This window comes from Bos mutus, chromosome 23 (genome assembly GCF_027580195.1).
Source record: "Bos mutus isolate GX-2022 chromosome 23, NWIPB_WYAK_1.1, whole genome shotgun sequence".
In the NCBI taxonomy this organism is placed as follows: Eukaryota; Metazoa; Chordata; class Mammalia; order Artiodactyla; family Bovidae; genus Bos; species Bos mutus.
Genome location: NC_091639.1, coordinates 1,882,681 through 1,903,614, shown reverse-complemented (window position 1 = coordinate 1,903,614; position 20,934 = coordinate 1,882,681). Strand labels below are relative to the sequence as shown.

Genomic DNA, 20,934 nt, shown 5'->3' with positions numbered 1-20,934 from the left:
TTGAGAGGGGCCCCCTGAAGGCGCTGGGGAGCCCGTGGGGTGGCTGACACAAGGAGATGCGGGAGGAAGTGGAGACACAGCTGCCGGTGGAGGCTGGAGGAGACGAAGCCCGGCCGGCTCCGGGCGCGGCCCCCCAGGCTTCGTGAGAATCCTGGCAGCCCTCGGAGCCGAGGACCCCCCAGGAGCGGACAAGGAGGACGAAGAACAAAAGCTGCTTCTCCCGCACACTGTGCGGCTCCCGGGGAAGGGTCATGTGACGCAGAGCGGCGCTCAGTCTGCAAGGCCCGGCGGGGAGGGGAGGGGACGGAGGGGGGGGAGGGGGAGGGGACGGGGGGAGGGGAGGGGGAGGGAGGGGGAGGAGGGGGGAGGGGAGGGGAGGGGAGGGGAGGCGGCCGGCGGCTCAGAGCCCTGGGGGTCTGCAACAACGTCACAGCCCCTTCCCTGGCTCGGCCCCCGAGCCCCTCCCAGAGCGTAGACCTGCTGTGCCCAGACCGTGGCTGCTGGCCGTGTCCCTTCCTGGTGTTTTCTTGCCGGCCCTGAAGACGAGTCCAGCGGCCCAAGAACGAAAGACCGGCCCATGAAAGCAGCTGTTATTTCAAGGAGAGCGGGGAGCAAGCCAAGGGAAAAATGAAAAGATCCAGCGACAAAACGCCCTTTCATGGGCTCACTCGGCAAACATTTACTGAGGCCATCTGTGCTCCAGGCCCGCCCCGAGTGCTGGGGGCACAAAGATGCCCTTGAGCGCGCGCCCCGCCCCCGGCTGCCCAGCCCGGCGCGCGGGGAGGGCCGCACCCCTCCACACCCGAGGCTCAGCTTCCGGAGCGCGGCCGGATGAATGGACCTGCTCACGGTGCGGAGCGCAGGTGCATCGGTGCTGCCGGATACCTGGTTACTCACCGGGGGCAGGAGATGGAGACCACCGTGGGGCCCAGGAAGGCGTGCAGTGCCCACCAGGAGAGTTGTGAAGCCGTCCCCTCTGATCTGAGCACTTTCTGAATCGATCCTTGAATAGCCTAAGAGTCTATGTGTCTATACAGGTATTTATAGACTCAGAGAGCAGGAGGCCTTCCACGGCACCTTTTCCACTGCCTCTGCACAGAACCAGATCTAAACAGAACCGGCCCCTTCCCTATTTGCCCCAAACTTTATCACATCTCCACCAAAAAGGTCTTTATCCCAGTCCATAAAATGCAATAATTAAGTCCATTGATCCTAATGATGGTTCCTGGTTTATATGGAAGGCGAGTTCGCAGTTTTTCACTTAACCACGCATATGTTTATCCTACAAATTATTGAGTGACGACTGTGTACCAGGCACCAGGGGGACAAAAGAAAATGAAAACAAAGCTCTTTTTAACGAAAAGAGCGGAAAAGCAAATAACGACGGTGCAGCACAGTGAGGGCTGGGCTAGAAGGAAAGTGGGCTGGGTGGGTGCGTCGCGCGCAGATGGAGCCCTCAGGAGGAGTTCCTGGAAGACGCAGCGCCGTGCAGGAGGATGAGAGGAGTCAGATGGACCGTGGGAGGCCTGGGCACGGGTGGGGGAACGTGCGGGGTGATGAGCAGTTGGGGTCCGCCTGGAGAACACACCTGGGGACACAGGGCAGAGAAGGTTCAGAGGCTGGTACACAGACGGGGAGAGAGATGAGCTGAGAAGGCACTGACGCAGACGGAAGAGGAGGACTCAGTCCGCAGGATTCTCCCGGCCAACCTGGCTCCATAAGAAACCCTCATCTGAATGTCTAGGACCCTGCTCAGCGTGGGGACTCTGCCTTAAAAATGGAGGAAGTTCTGCCACAGGCTGCAACATGAGGAACCCGAGGACACTGTGCTCAGTGGGATAAGCCAGGCACGGGGGACAGGAACGGGGAGTTAGTGTCTAATGGGGCAGAGTTTCAGATTTGCAAGATGAGGAGTCCTATGGATGGATGGTGTGATGGCTACAAAACAGTGTGAATGGACGTGATACCACAGGCCTTATACTTCAGAATGGGGAAAAGGGAAACTGTATGTGTTTTACCATAATTTTTTCCTTTTTTTTTTTTTTTTTTTTTAGAAAAAGAAAGGTGGCCTTAGCTTGGAAAGTCAACTACATTCATATGATGTATTTAACCAGACCCCTAAGAAGGCTTCCCTGGTAGCTCAGACAGTAAAGAGTCTGCCTGCAATGCAGGAGACCTGAGTTTGATCCCTGGGTTGGGAAGATCCCCTGGAGAAGGAAACGGCAACCCACTCCAGTATTCTTGCCTGGAAGATCACATGGATGGAGGAGCCTGGCGGGCAGCACCCCATGGGGTCGCAAAGAGTCAGACATGGGTCAGCAACCAACACACACACACGTCACCCTAAGAAGCCTCCACGCGCTCTGCTGTGCAAACTGTGCCAGGCCCTCAAGACAGTCTGGGCCCTGGGACCGGCCGCAGCAGTGCTTGTACCTGGACAGACGTCTCCTCGAGCAACAAAATACAAAGATACTGAAGGGCCGGGACTAAAAATAGCTGCAGGCACGCCCAGCGGAGAAGATTATGAACAACAAGATACAAAAAGGGCACTTCCGAGGCGCCGGAGCAAAGGCGGGTCCTGTGCATGGTCTCTGAGCACAGCGCCCCGGGGGTGGGGAGGCAGACCACCTAAGCCACCCTCCAGTCTGCCCCCACGCTCACCCCATTTAAGGGGCCGGCCCACCCTCCTCAGGGAACACCCAGGGCACCTGTTGCTGGTCTTGGCTCCCTTGCGCTGCCGAGCCCCCAGTGGAGATATGCCTGGATTTCTGTCTGGCCTCCTATCAACTTCTAGAACAAGAGTCCAAGGACCCGGGCGGGAACACTCTCCAAGAACCCAGAACAAACCCTGAATTGTTTGTTACTGATCCTTCAAAGTCCTGGTTCACAGTCCTCCTGTAAACTTCCAGGTCAACTTCATTTCCAAGAGCCCCTCTGGGTCAGTCGCCCCTTTCTGGACACTCTTCTCTAGAAGCTGCGGCTAAAAGCCTGCCATGGCTTCCAGGCCTGGAAGAAGCATTGTGCAGCCCCTGCCAGCCACTCGCCCAGCCCGGCTCCGCAGCAGGCCCACGGGGGAGGCGGCAGGACCTCCGCCCGGCCGCAGAGGCTGAAGCTCAGTGGTGAGCTCCTTGCCCACAGGCCCTGGGCGCTGTGCTGAGGTGAGGAGCCAGCATTCCAGGCAAGCAGTCAGTGCATTGCCCACTTGGACCTCCTCGCTCCTTGCACTTTGCTTCCAGTTGCAGCACAGAACTGCAGACTCCGGGGCCCAGCTCTGCCACTTGGGTTTTTCCCACCCACTTGGCACCAGACCCTGAACCCTGGTGTGCTCTCAGCTAACAGTGTGGATGCCAGTTGCCCGCCGGGGTGCCCACTGGGGTGCCCGCTGCAGGCGGGGAGCTGCTGGCACGTCCTCGCGTCCTCTCAGCCGCAACCCAGGGAGGCGTCCTTGCGCTTCCGTTTCTCCATTTAGGTCGCAGTTTGAGTTCAGATGGGGTGTTCTTCGCTCTCTGCTCGCCCACTTGGTCTGGGTGACCTGGGCTCCCCTTGCAAGTGTCTTTAAGGCCTCGCTCTGGGTTCAGAGGACGTCCCCACCGGTCTGTGTTCCTGACTCATCGGCTTGCACATCTCGTCTCCTGTACCCCAGCCCTTCCCTGCCACAGGGCCCGGTTTCCAGTCCAACCACAGCAGTGAGAGCACTGCAACCCCAGCCTGGGGTTCGTTGGGGCGGCGGGGAGTGCTCCAGAGCCGCCCAGATGCCACTGGGCCCGCAGGGTGGACCTGAGGCTTCGGGACCAGCGCCCGGCGGGCCTCCGCCCTCCTGCACAGACGCACCAGGAAAACCACAGCACCTTCAGCTCCTCCTCTTTCATCTCGAATCTTCATGGCCGGATGGGGCTCGGGGCAGAGAGAACAGGGCTCACCTCCCGGCCTCACGGGGTACCGTGGGTTCTGGAAACGCGCATCGCTGCTAAAGAGGTACGGAGACCGCGGTCAGCCGGCGCAGTTCGGTCACTGTCTTCTCGCGGCTAAAATGAAATCCTCCAGGTCGCACAGGCCCAACTACCCTCCCTCAGCACCCCAGTACCCCAGCACCCCGCCCCACGGCCCCTCTGCACACGCTTTCCGAACAGGCCTCTCCCTAGACCCTCGCATCACCGCGTGGGCTCCTGGAGGCGCCCACCTCGTGGACACTGAGCCCAGGGTCACGTGACGCCCTTCCCAGGTGGGCGCATGGGGGCCCAGAGAGAGTTCAGTCTGGGTGGCTGGTCTGGAGCAAAGAGGACCTCACAGAGACCGCAGAAAATAGGCTCACCTCTCTCTGCCTTTGGCCGGGGGGCGGGGGGGGGGTCACCTCTGTGATGATCCTGTAATTACTAAAGACACCAGTATTTAAGTGAGGGTTTGCTTTTTTTTTTAAGTGAAATCCCAGAATCAATCACTTGTTTCCCACACCAGGTACTCTGCAAACATTCAGAGAGAGTGAGAGGAAGAGACGGAGGGAGGGAAGTGATGAGAGGGTGGGTTCGCCATGACCGAGAGCACCTCCGTGACTCACCTTGACGGCACCTCGTCCGCAAGCCGCCCAGACTCACCGTCACCCCGGCCTCTGCAGCCCTTAATTACTTGTCTGACCACACGCTCGATTTAGCAGAGAACAGAAAGGTTTGGGGAAGCGTAAGAACGGGCTAAACAAAAGCAATGAGGGGAAGGAGATGAGGACGAAAAAAACATCAAAGACCCTAGGAACGGGGCTTCACTAACCTGAGCGCCTGGGCTGCCGCTCAGCTCCAGGAGGGCGGGGGTCCCGCCCGATCGTTTACTTGTCTTTCTGGGCCTAGAACAGCGCCCGACACAGCAGACGTTTGCTGGGTGAACTCGGTGGGCTCTCACACCACCCTGAAGGATGATGCGAGCTGTGCTGGCTGGAAGATCACACTTCCAAGGGCCCCGAGGAGGCCCCCGCGGGGCCCACCTGCTGTCCTGGGGAGGGCCTGGGGCCCGGGGAAAGGCCAGCACCAGGGAAGCTTTGGGAAGCGAGCTCTGTTTCCTCACCCTCGCCCTCCGCTGTGACAGGACCCCCTCTCTCTGGGTCCTTCTGATCATGAGGACAGCGGGCCTGCCCCGCTCGGGCACACGCCCGATTTCCCTCAGTGTCCAGGATGAAGACAGGGACGAGGACAAAAGGTCAGGCCCCTGCGGCCGTTCTGGACCATCTGATTCCTGACCAAGGGAATCACTGCCATGCAGAGGCAGGTGGTGGACACCACCTCGCCGCACTTCAGATTCGTTGTTCAGTAGCTCAGTCATGTCCGACCCTTTGCGACCCCATGGACTGTAGCCCACCAGGCTCCTCTGTCCATGGGATTCTCCAGGCAAGGATACTGGAGTGGCTTGCCATGCCGTCCTCCAGGGGATCTTGCTGACCCAGGGATCGAACTCGAGTCTCCCGTGGCTCCTGCTTGGCAGGCAAATTCTTTACCACTGAGCCATCAGAGAAGTCCTGCACTTCAAATTACAGCGAGGTTTTTTCCTTTTCCATCTTAAAGTACCTTGACAACTTTTTTAAACTTTACAAATATTTTTTAAGGGTAGGTCATTTTCATCATATTTTCATTAACGTTTAAAATAATTTACTCAGATTACAGTAACAAAATAAAGCAGGTAATGCTGTGGGCAGCTGCATCTGTAGGGTCTCCTCTGTCTGGGGCTCAGCCTGGGTAAACAAGAGTCAGTATAAGAGAACAAGAAGTGGAGTCCAACCAATGGCCCGTTCACTGTCAGGAGCCGGGTCAGGGAGAGGCCTGAGAGCCGTCCCGGGGGTCGCCAAGGCTCAGCTCTGGAGCCTGAAGACCTTCCCGAATCTTGCAAAAGGTGGCGGCAAACAGTCCCCCGCTCCGGGGTGGGAGGACAGCAGGGAGGTCACTGAGGTCAGAGCAGAGTGCAGAGGGCCTAGGAGTCTGGAGAGGGGCTCTCTGCAGGGCATCCCACCACGTGTGAGCATGCTAGGAGGAGGCAGTGTCCCCCAGGCCTGGAGGGGAGCCCAGCGGGAGCGAGGGGTGGGAGAGAATGAAGAGGCCCAGAGCCCACCCTCTGCGAGGTAGTGTCGAAGCAGGCCCTGTGGGCACCCTCGGTCGTCCTCCCTAAAGACCGAGTTCTCAGACCAGCATCACCCGGGACGTTCGTCATTGCCGGAAGGATGAGGTCTCTGTATTTACTGATGACAGCTCCTGGAGCCTGCGGCCTAGGCAGATTTCTTCCCAGAAACCTCATTTATCCCCCTGGCCTGTCCACAGATCACTGGAGCCTATCTCTTCCCTAAAGAAGAGAAACCCAGAGCCATGGGTACTGCGTCCTGTGGTGTGAGCAGAGCAGCATGGAGAAGCCGCGGGTTTGGCTGCCTTGGTTTCTGTCCCAGCCTGGCATATGTCACCCTCCTCCCCGGTGAGCACAGCGGGCCAGCTGTCACGCGCCCCCAGGGGACAGCCTGGGGTTTTGTGAGCCGTCTCTGCTGCCATCCTGCACTCAGGGTATCTTCCTTCTTCTGCCCCCGAGCTTTCACTTCCTCTGCAGCTGGAGGCTTCTGGGTTTCTTTTCCTATTTATGCGCATTGTGGATCAGCTGCTTTTCCAGAACCCTGTATCTCAAGAGAGGGGTCATCACAGGTCTCGCTTTGTGCTGCAAGCCCAGCAGAAATTTTAGGGTAAATGTCATGCCCAACTGACCTCTCAGCCCTCAGCTTACGTTGGAAACAAAGGATTTAGCAGCCGTGTGTCTGTGAACCCTGCATCTTCCTCCGCTTTCTTTAAAATACTGTTGCTGCAGGGCCTGGCCTCCGCGCCACCTGCAAATGCAATGATTCAAAACTTCGATTTCCTTCTGTCTGTGAGCAAGGCACCTCAAACATCTTTCTAAGGGTTTCTGCATAGTTTTGTTAGTTCACGGAGCTCAGAGCGTTCCTAATTCCTCCATCACTCCTCCACGATCCTCTTAAATCTGGTCTTCTTCCTCATAAGCCTGATGGAGTTTAGACCTCATCTTTTGTTTACTAATTTAGTTTTATTACAGCTTTTTAAAATTTTTCTTTCTGCCTCTGTGGGTTTTTACAGAATTCCTTATAAAACACGTGATATTTCCATAGAGTTTTGGCTTCCCGGAAGCTTGTCCTGTTTCTTTCCATGGCATTTATTTATCCTTCGTCATCAAAGAAAGAAGCGGATTTTCTACTGCAGTCTGGTTCCTCTCTTCAAGCCCCCGACAGTGTGTCTTGAAGCCCCCTCACCTCCTCAGGCACACTCTTACTTTGCATCCTGACTTCTAACATTGCCTTTGTTGCTTTGGCTTCTGCCTGAAATCTTACGGTTTGTTGAGAATTTTATATTTTCACGGGACATTTTTAAACGTCTGTGCATCTGTTGTTCCATCATTTGAAATCTTCTACTCTTTGTAGCAGAGAAGCTTCCAGAATAAACTGGCAAACAACCAATTCCCTGTAAGGAGGTAATAATTCAAATTTCAGGGAACTTGATGACGATCTGGCAGCCTCAGGTCCTTGGCCAGCGTCTTAGAAAAGCATTTCCAGCATCCTTCACGAAGGACCAGCTGAAGGACTCTGTGTCTGTCTCTGGGCTGTGTTCAGAGGGACCCTTATCTTTAGGTCACGTGCTGTCAAACAGCCAACCTTTCCAAGATCTAGCTCTACATTCTCTGAGATGCTTTTTCTTTTTTTCTTTCCAAAATGACTCGCAGAAGCTACATTTCCTCAGTTCTTTTATAATACCTATTACCTTTAAAATTAAAAGCAAATGTAACTGGGCATGCAAATATTAAGGCATATTTTCCTCAAAAATTTTATAGGAATTGTTCTATCATGTTCTAGCATTGACTGTTGCTTATAATCGTCTGGATAACTGATTTTTTCCACCTTTATAAATGACCTGGTCTCTTTCTGTTTCTGACCTGCTTCTTCTGCGTGTGTTGGAAATAGCTCAGTTCTCTGGTTGCTGTATATTTGAGATATTTTATTTACTAGAGGAATATTTATTGTTTGCCTGCACTTAATTTCCAGCAATGTGGGAGATATAAAGGCTAATAAGACATGGTTCCTGCCATCAAGGGGTCAAAAACCAGCAGGAAACAGAGGCCTCAATGGAATGAACCCCATCCTCACGCAGAAATCTAGTCTGGAGGTGGGGCCGGCAAAGCAGCCATTGCAGTGTGGGAAGAAACTGTGAGAATTCCTATTTATACTTACTTCCTATAGCTCCTCCATCCATGGGATTCTCCAGACAAGAATCCTCCAGTGGGTTGCCATACCCTTCCCGGGGATCGAACCTGCATCTCCTGTGGCTCCTGCATTGCAGGTGGATTCTTTACCACTGGGCCACAGGGGAAGCCCTACCATAAAAATTAAGAAATTAATATAATAGTTGATGTTTTAAACAGTTAATATTCCCAGTGATGCTGGGGCCTCACAGGATGCTGTGCGTTGTGGCCACCTGTTGTGAATCATTCCCTGGAGAGGAGGAAGGGTTGGTGGGTTGGCCACCACGTTACCTAGATTTTGCTCCACTGATCCTCACAGCTGGGCTTAAAACACTACAGAAAAGAAACTGCAAAGTGAAGATATTAGCGATGCAAACACATGAAAAATAAGGAGATGGCAGAGCTTAGACTCTACTCCTTCCATAAGCTCTTCAGATCAGATCAGATCAGTCGCTCAGTCGTGTCCGATTCTTTGCGACCCCATGAATCGCAGCACGCCAGGCCTCCCTGTCCATCACCAACTCCCGGAGTTCACTCAGACTCACGTCCATCGAGTCAGTGATGCCATCCAGCCATCTCATCCTCTGTCGTACCCTTCTCCTCTTGCCCCCAATCCCTCCCAGCATCAGAGTCTTTTCCAATGAGTCAACTCTTCACATGAGGTGGCCAAAGTACTGGAGTTTCAGCTTTAGCATCATTCCTTCCAAAGAAATCCCAGGGCTGATCTCCTTCAGAATGGACTGGTTGGATCTCCTTGCAGTCCAAGGGACTCTCAAGAGTCTTCTCCAACACCACAGTTCAAAAGCATCAATTCTTCAGTGCTCAGCCTTCTTCACAGTCCAACTCTCACATCCATACATGACCACAGGAAAAACCATAGCCTTGACTAGACGAACCTTTGTTGGCAAAGTAATGTCTCTGCTTTTGAACATGCTATCTAGGTTGGTCATAACTTTCCTTCCAAGGAGTAAGTGTCTTTTAATTTCATGGCTGCAGTCACCATCTGCAGTGATTTTGGAGCCCAGAAAAATAAAGTCTGACACTGTTTCCCCATCTATTTCCCATGAAGTGGTGGGACCGGGCTCTTAGTCAAGCCCATTGACAGGTAAGAAAACCATGAGTAGCCCAAGTCTGATGTTGGCCAAAATAAAATTAGAAGTTAGACAATAGTGTATTTGAAATGTTGACTACCTTCTGATGTCACTCAGGATAATATGGTACCTCGAGATACTGGCTTGTAAAAATAAATGTATACAATTTATGGATAAATACCTTGGGCATAAATAAATAATAAATATGTTGGGGTTGTGGGGCTTCCCAGATGGTGCTAGCGGTAAAGAATCTGCCTGCCAACGCAGGAGACATAAAAGGGTCAGGAAGATTTCCTAGAGAAGGGAATGGCTACCCACTTCAGTATTCTTGCCTGGGAAATCCCAACAGACAGAGGAGCCTGATGGGCTACAGTCCATAGCGTCACAAAGAGTCGGACACGACTGAAACGACTGAGTACATGCTGGGCGTGTATCCTCAACTCTTTTTTAATGGGTAGAGGTGTACGATGAACGAGCGGGACGATCACTGCTTTTAGGTAATAAATGTGAGCCCGACGCTAACCAGAGAAGAAGCCTCTGGGAGCAGAGCCTCACCAACTCATTGTTCCAGGTGACCTGCTGGGGTGGGGGTGGGGAGGGTCGCAGGCAGTTGCATTGCAGCAGGAAGAACCATGGAAATGTCACCAGTAAAGAAGAGGAGAGGCTTCTCCAGTCAACGGAGCAGACGGACACTCAGAGACTGGAGAACACACCCTGAAAAGGAGCTGGGTGGGCAGGTTCAAGTCTCCTGGGACGCACTGTGGCGGCAGAAGGGGGCGGGTAACACTGGGAAGGTAGACCTCCTGGGTTGGAGTGGCCTCAGTGCTGTGTTAAGAATTTGGACCAGAGACTGAACCACAGGGCATCGGTGGAGACGTAAGAACAAGGAGAGCCATCAGCCAATCAGTGCTGAGATGCCTCTGACCCTTTGGTGCAGAGTAAGGCGCAATAGACGATGAAATTGACATTCGTATTTAAAATATCTGTCTACTGTCTCTGTGCCTGTCACCTATCCATCCATCTATCCACCACTGAGAAACTTGGGGCACCATATTAGCATCAAGACAAAAAAATGCCTCTACATATTTCACAGAGAGTAATAAACTATTTTTAATTGTGGTAAAATGCACACAAGCATGACATTTGCGCTCTCGATTGTTTTTACAATCGCATCTCGTTGGCATTAAGACATTCACACTGTGGTACAGCCGCCGCCGCAGGCCTCTCCGGGCCTCTTTTCATCTTGCAAAACTGAAAGTCTGTCCTCAATAAATACTCGATCCCCATCCCCTCCCCTAGGCCCTGGGCAGCCCCCTCACCCTCTCTGCCTCAGCAAACTTGACTACTCTCGGTGCCTTGTATATGTTAGATCATACAATTTTTGTCTTCTCACCACGGGCTTATTTCACCAAGCACAGTATCCTCAAGGTTCGTCCGCATTCCAGCTGGTGTCAAAACATCCTTCCTTTTAAAGGCTGAATAGTACTCCGTGCGTGTGTGTGGACCACACATGTGGATGGATGTGTTAATACATCCGTCTATCACTGGACACTCAGGTTGCTTCTACGTTGGGCTATTGTAAATAATGCCGCTATGGACCTGAGTGTGCAAAGATCTCTACAAAATTCTTTCAGTTCTTCTGAGTATATGTGAGAAACCAAATGTCTTGATAAATTGTCTCTGTAGAGATTACTTGGGAAGAGTGAAATTCTCCCTGAGGTTCTCTTAAGGAATTATTTTCTTGAAAATGGACCTTGAATGTGCAGTGGCCAGTGACAAGAAGGCTGGGCAGGTCAAGCCAAGAGTCCCTGCTCAGAGGGTGACCTGCTTCTGCAGTGAAGACATCAGTGACCAGGTTAATGGTTCATGGTGACCAGACATCTAAATGCCAGAGGCAAAGGGTAGACAGTCACAGACACTCTGTGGACTTGTGCGCCTCTGTCTATCTGAATACACAGGTTTTCATTTTATTTAAGTGGCAGGCAAAGGTCTGGGCAGATCTAGAAGAGAAGTGGTGAGCTGCCTGGATCTCCATGTGCCCAGTGGCTGGAGGACCGGTTTCTACTGGGAGGGGGCAGCCGCGCAATCACATTAATATCACACTACTACAGCGACCGCACTGAAGCTTAAAATGCACCCCCATACATTCCTGAGTGTAGCATTCATTTCATATATTTATTTCTACCTTTGTGACTTCATGGATTGCACCTGCCGGTCTTAGTATTCCGGAAGGCTCCCATTCAAGGGTCTTTTCTACCCTCTGCTTGCCTTTTCCGCACAATCTGGCTCGGTCACGAGCTGTGCTTCACCAAGGATTCACAGAGTCCGCATCCTCTGGCCTGCCCTCCCCCAGCCGGCGAATCTTACTTAGGGGCTCCGACGGAGTGGGGGAGGGGACGTGCCTAAAAGGGCGCGGGGTCCGGAGTGCGTGGACTCCCTCTGCCGACCTGCAGGACAAAGAAGGCAACGCTCTGCGCGAAGAGCCCAGCGCTCTCAGGCTGGCCTGAGGCCACTTTCACCCCAGTTCCGAGGCCGGTCGTGGGAAACCGCCGGCTGGACGGAGGAACAAAACGAAAGGTCGCCGCCCCTCCCCCACCCGCACTCCCGGCCTCAGCGGCGTCCGGCTCGGTCCCATCCTTTGTTACCTGGGCCGACTGCTCCCTCAGGGCCCCACGGCCGCGGAAGACGAGGCTCCGAGCCTCCCACCCTCCTTTGATTAGAGGGCCTGGGGCGGCCCTGCGGGAGCGGTGGCTTCCCATGAGGGGAGGAAAGGGGGCCATTCACAGGGGCAGTGACAGCCGAGAAAGCCCCCGTCCTGGCGGGTCCCAGGAGCCCCCCACCCCCAGTCACAGTGAATGGCTGGACCCCTTCCTAGTCCCGGTTCTGTGGCCATTGACTCCTTTACATAAATGTTAGGGCTGGTAGCTTTCCAATATTTCTAGCTGGAGCGCATTGAGACGAGTGGAAAAAGGAAATAATGATGGATTTGCAGTCTCTTTCTTTCAATTCCTCTTCATTCATTGGCTAAGTGTCGGTTGCCCAGGAAACCGCGGGCATCTCGACTGCAGAGTCGTCTGTCAGGCTACCCGCGCCGCGAGCTGGGTGTTAAGTAGTGAATGCAGGCAGGCAGTGGGAAAACCGGAAAGCTCTAAGCCTTGCAATTTCAGTCTATGCAAAAGCACACACCTTGGTTTAAGAAAATAATGCTGTAACAATTCACTACTCATTCGGCTATGCAATGCTCCCTCCCAATCAGACTTCTTCAGTTAATTAACACAATGACTCTCTGTGTTACAGATGAATGCAAAATCACTTGAGAATTTGTCCTTGAAAATACTCTGAAAAGTGTGAGAGCAAATAGAATTTTAGTAGTTTAAGGGGTATCTTACTCGCCTCGGCCACAGAATGTTATGCCTAAAATAAAGGTTGGATTTTATTTTACAGTGTTATTTCTACAACGGTCGAGGGAGGGGACAATTTAGAAATGTTAATGCATTATTTAAATTAATAGCATGTAAAGGACGGTAAAATATATTGCTCTAACACCTTCACGTCTGATACACAGTGACCCAGATGGAGAGGAATTGTGTGTAATAAACAGGCAGAAAGAAATGCTGTGATGTTGGGAGAGGGAACTGAGATGAATTTTTTTTTTTTTTTGCTTTGAAAGCCCCTCGCCAGCCTCTTCTCTGGCAACTACCCCAATAAAGGTGACAGGGGTTGGCAGACAAACTGAAAGCTTCAGGGGAGGGCGGGCTGGCTTCAAGACTCACCCTTGCCACGCAAAACCAGCTCCTTGGGAAAATTAAGATATGCAGTATCATGCTTCCAAATTGAGGAGGGGGCGTGGAGCGGCCAACGAGGCTGGCAGCTCAGTGGAGGCGGGGGCGCCGGACGGTGCCCGGCAAACGGAAGGAGAGGAAAGCGGTTCTGGGGCCTGAAATGCTGCGTCCCCGAGGGCGTCGGGCTTTCCGAAGGACGAGTTCCAGCCTCACCCCGTCCTAAGCCCCGTTCCTGAGAGAAAGCCCGGGGAAAGGGCGTTTTCCCCATATCTTCTTGGACACGAGAGTCCACCCCGGTCCCTCCGCGGAGACCTGGCCGTGAGACAGGGGCCGACCCGGCTCAGCCGCGGGGCGAGGGGCGGATCCCGGCGGGCGGGGGCGCTCTGCCCCGGCCGGCTGGAACCCAGCCGGCGCTTCTGCTCTGGCTGCGCGGGTGTGGCCCTCGCTTGCCTCCTTCCCGCGCGGTTCGGTCCCGCCCGAGCCGTCACCCCGGGTCCACCACAGCCCTTTCTGCCTGGACACGATCCCTTTCCTGAGGGCTGGGCCTGAGCCGACTCTGACTTGGGGCGTGACCTGGGGCATCCTTTTCCCTGGACGCTTTTGCATCTGCAGGAGAGGACTAGCGCTAACTCGGGGTCAGGACTCGGTCCTTGGAGCCCCGCAAGCGGGCACGTGGGCGACCTTCTGCCGCTCTGCCCCTCGGCCGGCCCCTCCCCACCCGGACTCCGGCAGCCGCGTCTGGGGACCGCCATCCCGAGCTGGGGGTGTCTGGGGGCACCTAGCTTTTGTTCTCTCTGTCTCTCTTTGTGCGCTGGAATTGGGCTGAAAGCCCCCCTTCCGCCCGCAGCGGGAAGGGAGGCGATGACAGCTTGCTGATACTTGGGGGGCGGGGGGGGGGCGGGTCTCACTCGACAGCTGCGGGCTGCGCTCCGCAGGGGGAACCCGGGTCATTCGACCCCTCTGGCCTGAGGATGAAAAGGGGTCACGTCACCTTGCAGACGACCCGTCAAGGGTCGGGGTGGGGGACAGGAAGCTTCGCCCACGGAATTGCGGGGACCAGGTTCCAGCGCGCTCTCTCTTACACTTACACACACACACACACACACACACACACACACACGAAAAGTAACAAAGAGATCTGCTCCTTCTTGGACTCTCTAGAAATTGTAGGTTTGAAGGCGTGTCGGGGCCGCGTCCGCGCACTCGCGCCATGGACCGTCAGGGTCGCGCGCGGCCCCCGCCCGCCCGTGCTGCAGTCTCCAGGCGGGCCCCTCGCCCGCATGGGCAGCACCAAGATTGGGGACCTCGTGGCCGCCTCGGCTTCCGGCGCCTGGTGGATGATGAGAATGTCAGCGGTGGGGCAGGGGGCGATCTCCCTGGGGACCCGTCCCCTTAGTGGACAAAAGATGAACGGAACCCAGGGTGACTGTCAAACGCTCGGTCGTGGGAGGTGGCCCACACGTTTTCCAGCTCTTTGTTCTGCCGCAGCCCCGCCTCCGAACCCCACCCTCTTCTGATCGCTGGACCGTCCACCCTGCGCGGCCAGCCAGCCACACCCAACCCACAGGCTCCCAAGGAACAAAAGCCGCGGGAGGAGGGGTCCTGGGTACCAGCCGGAGAGCTGTGGACTCTTGGACAGGGTCGGGCAGGGCGGTGGAGGCCCCGAGGTGGCCCGGTCCCCGGATGCCGCAGCCACAGAGAAAGGGAGCGAGCGGCCCTTGGCGGAGACAAAAGAGGGGACGCACGTATCCTGGGGGCGGGGCGGAGGGCACCCTGGGGCCCTTGGGCCTTAAGTGTGTAGGGTCACGGCCCTTCAGCCCCAACAAGCTGTCACAAGGACGTCCTCCCGGGGCCGAGGTTCGGCGGCCGCCGCACCGCCGTTGGATTGGGGAAAGGGGCAGCCGTCTCCCCGGGGATGGTGGCTCAGGGGGCTCTGGCCGAAGGTGGGAGAGGAGCCGCAGTCCGCGGTGGTAGCGAAACCCAGGCCACCGCCGCTACCACCGGCCAGCGCCCCAGTACAGCGCGCTCCTTTCCGGAGCACCTGGCGCCCCCTCCACCTGTTCCAGCCTTCCACCCCCACACACCCGGTGCCCGCTCTCCCCCCACACCCGGCCTGCCATGCTGGTCACCCTCGCGTCTCCACCCTCCCGCCATGGGTTCCTTCACCCACCCCCAATTCTCGGTGCCCAGCTTTTCCACACCCCCCCCCCCCAGGTCCTAGACAATGCACACGCCCCCAACCCGGCTCCGCGCAGCCCCCAGGCCGCGCCCGGCCCGCAAGCCTCTGCCGATTGGCCGCGGGCCCGTGGTCCAGCCCCCTGGACGGTCTCTGGGGCCCGGAGCATTACGTCAGCGGGGCCTGGAGAGCGCTAGCGCGAAGGGGACTGGGGGGCTCGGGCTGGGGGCGCGGCCTGAGCGGGCCGCCCCACCCTCCTCCTATAAAAGGCCGAACCCGCGGGGCCGGCGCTCTCAGCCGGCTGGTTCCCGAGCGCGTTCCCGGTGACCCCGCAGTGGGTGTGCAGGGGGGCCGACAGACCGACCAGACGCCGACCCGGGCCAGAAGAAGCGAGCCGGCACCATGCGCGAGATCGTGCACATCCAGGCGGGCCAGTGCGGCAACCAGATTGGCGCCAAGGTGGGCGCGGCGCCCGGGGTTGGGGGGGGTCGGGTGGGGACGGGGGCCCAGCCTGACGCCCCTCGGGGTTCCGGGCGCGAACGTCGTCCTGAGCGGGCCTGCGTCTCCCCAAGTGCAGACCTTCCCGCGGCTCTGTACTGCGGAGCCGGGCGTGCGCCCGCGGCGACTTTCGGCGGGAGTGGGGGGAACCCCGCAGCTTGAGGCTGTGACTCGTCTGGCCCCTAGGTCCCCGGCCGCCCCTCCCTTCTCTTCTCTAAACCTCGCACGCTGGTCCGGAGCGCGCTCGGGGTGTCCGCGGCTGTGCGCCACTTTGCGGGCGGGGCCCGGACTCCGGGAGAATCGGTTTCACTCGCTCGAACTCTAGTCGAGTGGCGGGGGGAGGGGCGGAGGACCAGCATCTCGTGGTCCCCGGACGTGCCTTGAATCTAACCACCGCCCTCCAGCCCCTCAGGTCCTCGACCCCTTCCCACCCCCCCGCGCCGCTGGGCGCCCCACGCGCCCGCCGTCCAGTTGCTAGTCCCTCCCCTCCCCGCCGGGACCCCCGCCTCCCGCCTCGAGCAGCTGTTCGCCCAGGAAACGCCCAGTTTCTACTCGGTGACCCTGCAAAATTCAAGCCCTGCCGCTGTGCGGGTCTGACTGCCCTAAAGCTGCGGAGACGCTGGGCTGTCGGAACCGAGTTTTTCATTGTGTGTCGCGGGCCTCTCGGCGGTGGGGCGTGGCCTAACGCAGGTTTTTCTGTGTCTCAGTTTTGGGAAGTCATCAGTGATGAGCATGGCATCGACCCCACTGGCAGTTACCACGGAGACAGTGACTTGCAGCTGGAGAGAATCAATGTGTACTACAATGAGGCCACCGGTAATCGCCTTTACCCCGCGCGCCTCCCCAAGGGACGGACCCCCGAAGTGTAGCCCCAGGGCAGGGTGGTTTAGCGGATGTAGGATTCCTATCTTTCCCTGAGGTTTTTTTTTTTTTTTGGAGGGTGGAGGGAACGGAGGTGGTGGGGGTGTGAGTGCTCCTTTGAGAATCTTGTTAGAATCCCGTCTTGTGTCCTTTGTTGGGGATACAAGCAGCGCTGCAAGGAAGGAAGCTGGTACCAGGGGCAGGTCTGAGTCCTGCTCTGTCCCCGCAGGTAACAAGTATGTGCCTCGGGCCATCCTGGTGGACCTGGAGCCGGGCACCATGGACTCCGTCAGGTCTGGACCCTTCGGCCAGATCTTCAGGCCTGACAACTTCGTGTTTGGTGAGTGACTGGCATGGCTGATGGCCTGGGAGCTAAACTTATGGTGGACAGCTCAGGGTGGAGGGGTGTGACCACCTTAGATAAAGTATGGAGCTGTGTGCTCATTTTGTCTTAATATATAACCTAAAACAAAAGGTCTTTCAACCTCTAATAGCCAGGTCCCTAACCTTCCTTATTTATAATTATGTCCATGACCAAATATTTTAATGTTTGGTCATTTTAATGATAACCTGAAATCATATCTGAACTCTGACTCACTGAGCTCTGGTAAAGGGTTTAAGGTGAAAAAGAATTTAATGCAATCATCAGTGACTTATGAAGACTCTCTCCCTCTGGCAGGCCAGAGTGGTGCCGGGAACAACTGGGCCAAGGGTCACTACACAGAGGGCGCCGAGCTGGTGGACTCGGTCCTGGACGTGGTCAGGAAGGAGTCCGAGAGCTGTGACTGTCTGCAGGGCTTCCAGCTGACCCACTCGCTGGGGGGCGGCACGGGGTCTGGGATGGGGACCCTTCTCATTAGTAAGATCCGCGAGGAGTACCCCGACCGCATCATGAACACCTTCAGCGTCATGCCCTCGCCCAAGGTGTCCGACACGGTGGTGGAGCCCTACAACGCCACCCTGTCCGTGCACCAGCTGGTGGAGAACACGGACGAGACCTACTGCATCGACAACGAGGCGCTGTATGACATCTGCTTCCGCACCCTGAAACTGACCACCCCCACCTACGGGGACCTCAACCACCTGGTGTCGGCCACCATGAGCGGGGTCACCACCTGCCTGCGCTTCCCGGGCCAGCTCAACGCCGACCTGCGCAAGCTGGCCGTGAACATGGTGCCCTTCCCGCGCCTGCACTTCTTCATGCCCGGCTTCGCGCCGCTCACCAGCCGGGGCAGCCAGCAGTACCGGGCGCTGACGGTGCCCGAGCTGACCCAGCAGATGTTCGACTCCAAGAACATGATGGCCGCCTGCGACCCGCGCCACGGCCGCTACCTGACCGTGGCCGCCATCTTCCGGGGCCGCATGTCCATGAAGGAGGTGGACGAGCAGATGCTCAACGTGCAGAACAAGAACAGCAGCTACTTCGTGGAGTGGATCCCCAACAACGTGAAGACGGCCGTGTGCGACATCCCGCCCCGCGGCCTGAAGATGTCGGCCACGTTCATCGGCAACAGCACGGCCATCCAGGAGCTGTTCAAGCGCATCTCGGAGCAGTTCACGGCCATGTTCCGGCGCAAGGCCTTCCTGCACTGGTACACGGGCGAGGGCATGGACGAGATGGAGTTCACCGAGGCCGAGAGCAACATGAACGACCTGGTGTCCGAGTACCAGCAGTACCAGGACGCCACGGCCGACGAGCAGGGCGAGTTCGAGGAGGAGGAGGGCGAGGACGAGGCCTGAGCCGGCTGGAGGCGGAGCGGAGGCCGGGTAGGGAGGCCGGGAGGAGACGCGGGGAGGGGGGCTCGCGGAAGGAGACAAGCACGCCTGGGCTCACTGGCGGCGGGCGCTGGGGCTCTCTGGTGCTCTTCACTGTTGCCTGTCCCTTTTTTTTTCTTTTTGTAATATTGATGACATCCGTGTAACGTTTGAGATCTTTCTGAACTACTGTTGTAATGGCTAAAATCACATAAACGTTTGTGTCCTAACGGTGTCCTCTTTCCTGTCTCCTCCTCTTTATTATCAATTTAAATGTCACTTTCAGAACACATTCTACTGAGTCCTTCCTTCAGCAAGCGAAGGGATGGGTAAATGCTCAGATGAATTTACTCTTCAGCTTCAGAAGGATAAAATCAAACCAACCACAGGCATAAAATCAAACCAAGCAATTTAGGAAGGGCAATGAATCCGACTTTTAAGATCCCTTTTTCTTTTATTGGCTGCGAGGTGGGGCTAGTGGGGAATTCCCCCAGCAGGGGTGGAACCCTGTCCAAGTGGAAGTGGACGTGCAGAGTCCTAACCACTGGACAGCCAGGGAATTCCCTTAAGATGCCTTTAAGTAAATAGTTTATTAGCTGAGAAATGCCTGCTTGAAAGCACACTGACTCTTCTCTTGGAGAAATCCTACTCTACTTTTATTTCCTACAAAAAAAAAAAAAGAGAAAAACTTGGAATTGTTACTGTACGCACACAGCACAACATTCCGAGCACAGAGTGGAAAGTCCGCCTGTCTTCAGTCCTGCCTCTTGCGCGCTTCCCTCCCCCGGAGGGCAGGCATTCTATTGTTCTGCTTCTTGCGTCCTTGCTTGCAGAGGTATTCTGTCTTCATACCTATGTAGATTATTCCCCGTTTTCTTTCTTCACACCTTACGATACTAATACTCTTCTCTGCCTGTTTTTTCAGTAAACAGTGTATCTTTAAAGTACAGATATCTGCCTCCTTTAAACGGATGCATAGTATCCATTCTATAGCTGTGCTGTATTTTATTTAACCAACTCCCACACATGCAGGTTATTTATACTTCTATCTTATAGTGCCTTAGTGAATAATTTTGTGTGAATTTCCCTAAGTGGAATTTTGTGTCAAAGGGTATATGATACTGTGACACTTTAAGTTAATGAAATCCCCTGTACTTAGGAATAGCCATAGATTTATACATCATTAATACACTAAAATTCTCAAGCAACTTTTCCTTTCAGCAGTTATGTTTATACATGTTAACTACCTTTGAGTTTATATGAAATTATAAATTCTGGATTATTGGAGAATTTTACTTTAAATAGGTAAGCCACTGCAATGTCCAGTCTGTTGTGGTCTTACCATGCTGGTTTGGAATTTGAACCCAAGCCTGCCTCTAGACTTTCCCTCCGTCACTAAAGAAGCTGTGGGTTTTTAACATGTGGTTTTTCAGTTAAGATTATATGGTTCTATGGGATCAATTATACTTTGTCAGAAAGGTGCCAGTGCTCTGCCTTAAGGCAGAGTCAATTAAGCTGGGCTAGATAGTTTCATATTTTGGGAAGAGGAGTGGAGAATAAGTAATAAATGAATGTGCAAAACATTTACATACCACTTCAGGAAGAAAAAAAAAACACCAAGGAAACTAGATTTATGATTTTTTTCTAATTTTTAGACAAACTGAAAATTAGAGGAAATATTACTTTAAATCTGACCCTGTATTTATTTGATTCTACTTGATTCTACTCCTGTGTGTGTGTGTGTGTGTGTGTTTAAAGAAAAAAGGAGGAAGGGGAGGGGCACGAGGATGAGGAGAAAGATGAGGGTGGATAAAGGGTTCACAGATTAAAGAGGCTGAAGCATGGAGACAGTTTCAAAGAAAAGGTGTAAGCAGTGTCTTTCTAAGTAGTGTGAAAATAAGTTCGTTTACCAGATGCCCCCCCCAATGGAAATGAGCAGCCGTTCACTTTATGATATTACACATCCTAAAACCCAGACCCGTGCTGAGGATTGTCAAACAGGTGAGGAATCAGTGGCTTCTGCTTTCATTTTCTACATTTAACATTGAACTGGCAGGTGCCTTTCCTGCTGAGCTGGTGGAAAGCCTCTACCAGTCTCACCGAAGGGGAACGTTGGACCGAAGCGCCCGGAGCGCTTGGGCAGCTGCCAGGGCGCCCAGACCTGCCCTTGGCCAGGCCTTCCCGCAGCCGGTCAGACACAGCATGCAGAGCTCCGGAGGTGGGGGGGATCCTGCCGGTGCCCCTCGGCACGCTGGAAGAGCCCTGCTTCTCCTTCCACTCGGGAGAAAGCAGTGGACAGGCGGCGCCCAGCAGGCGGGCTGCTAGCCTGTCAGCAAACCTGCGTGGGCACCGCGAGGGCTCACTTCAGCATGATTACAACGGGGGTGTCAGACTGAGCGTCAAGCTGACGCTCCAGGGCGAAGCTGTAAAAGCCCAGCAGTATAAAGGGGCTTGAAACGCTGCTCAGGAGAAGCCGTGGGAAGTAGGGGCACACGGACTCACGCCTGGT

At 55.1% G+C, this 20,934-nt stretch overlaps 1 protein-coding gene across 1 annotated transcript; it reads left to right on the top strand.

Moving 5' to 3' along the window:
- The first annotated feature begins 15,587 nt into the window (after positions 1 to 15,587).
- Positions 15,588 to 18,655, top strand: LOC102279506 (tubulin beta-2B chain). The gene is made up of 4 exons (XM_070360841.1): positions 15,588 to 15,770; positions 16,517 to 16,625; positions 16,900 to 17,010; positions 17,350 to 18,655. Exons 1-4 carry the CDS (start codon positions 15,714 to 15,716, stop codon positions 18,408 to 18,410), a joined length of 1,338 nt encoding a protein of 445 aa, XP_070216942.1. The 5' UTR covers positions 15,588 to 15,713; the 3' UTR covers positions 18,411 to 18,655.
- The last annotated feature ends 2,279 nt before the right edge of the window (positions 18,656 to 20,934 follow it).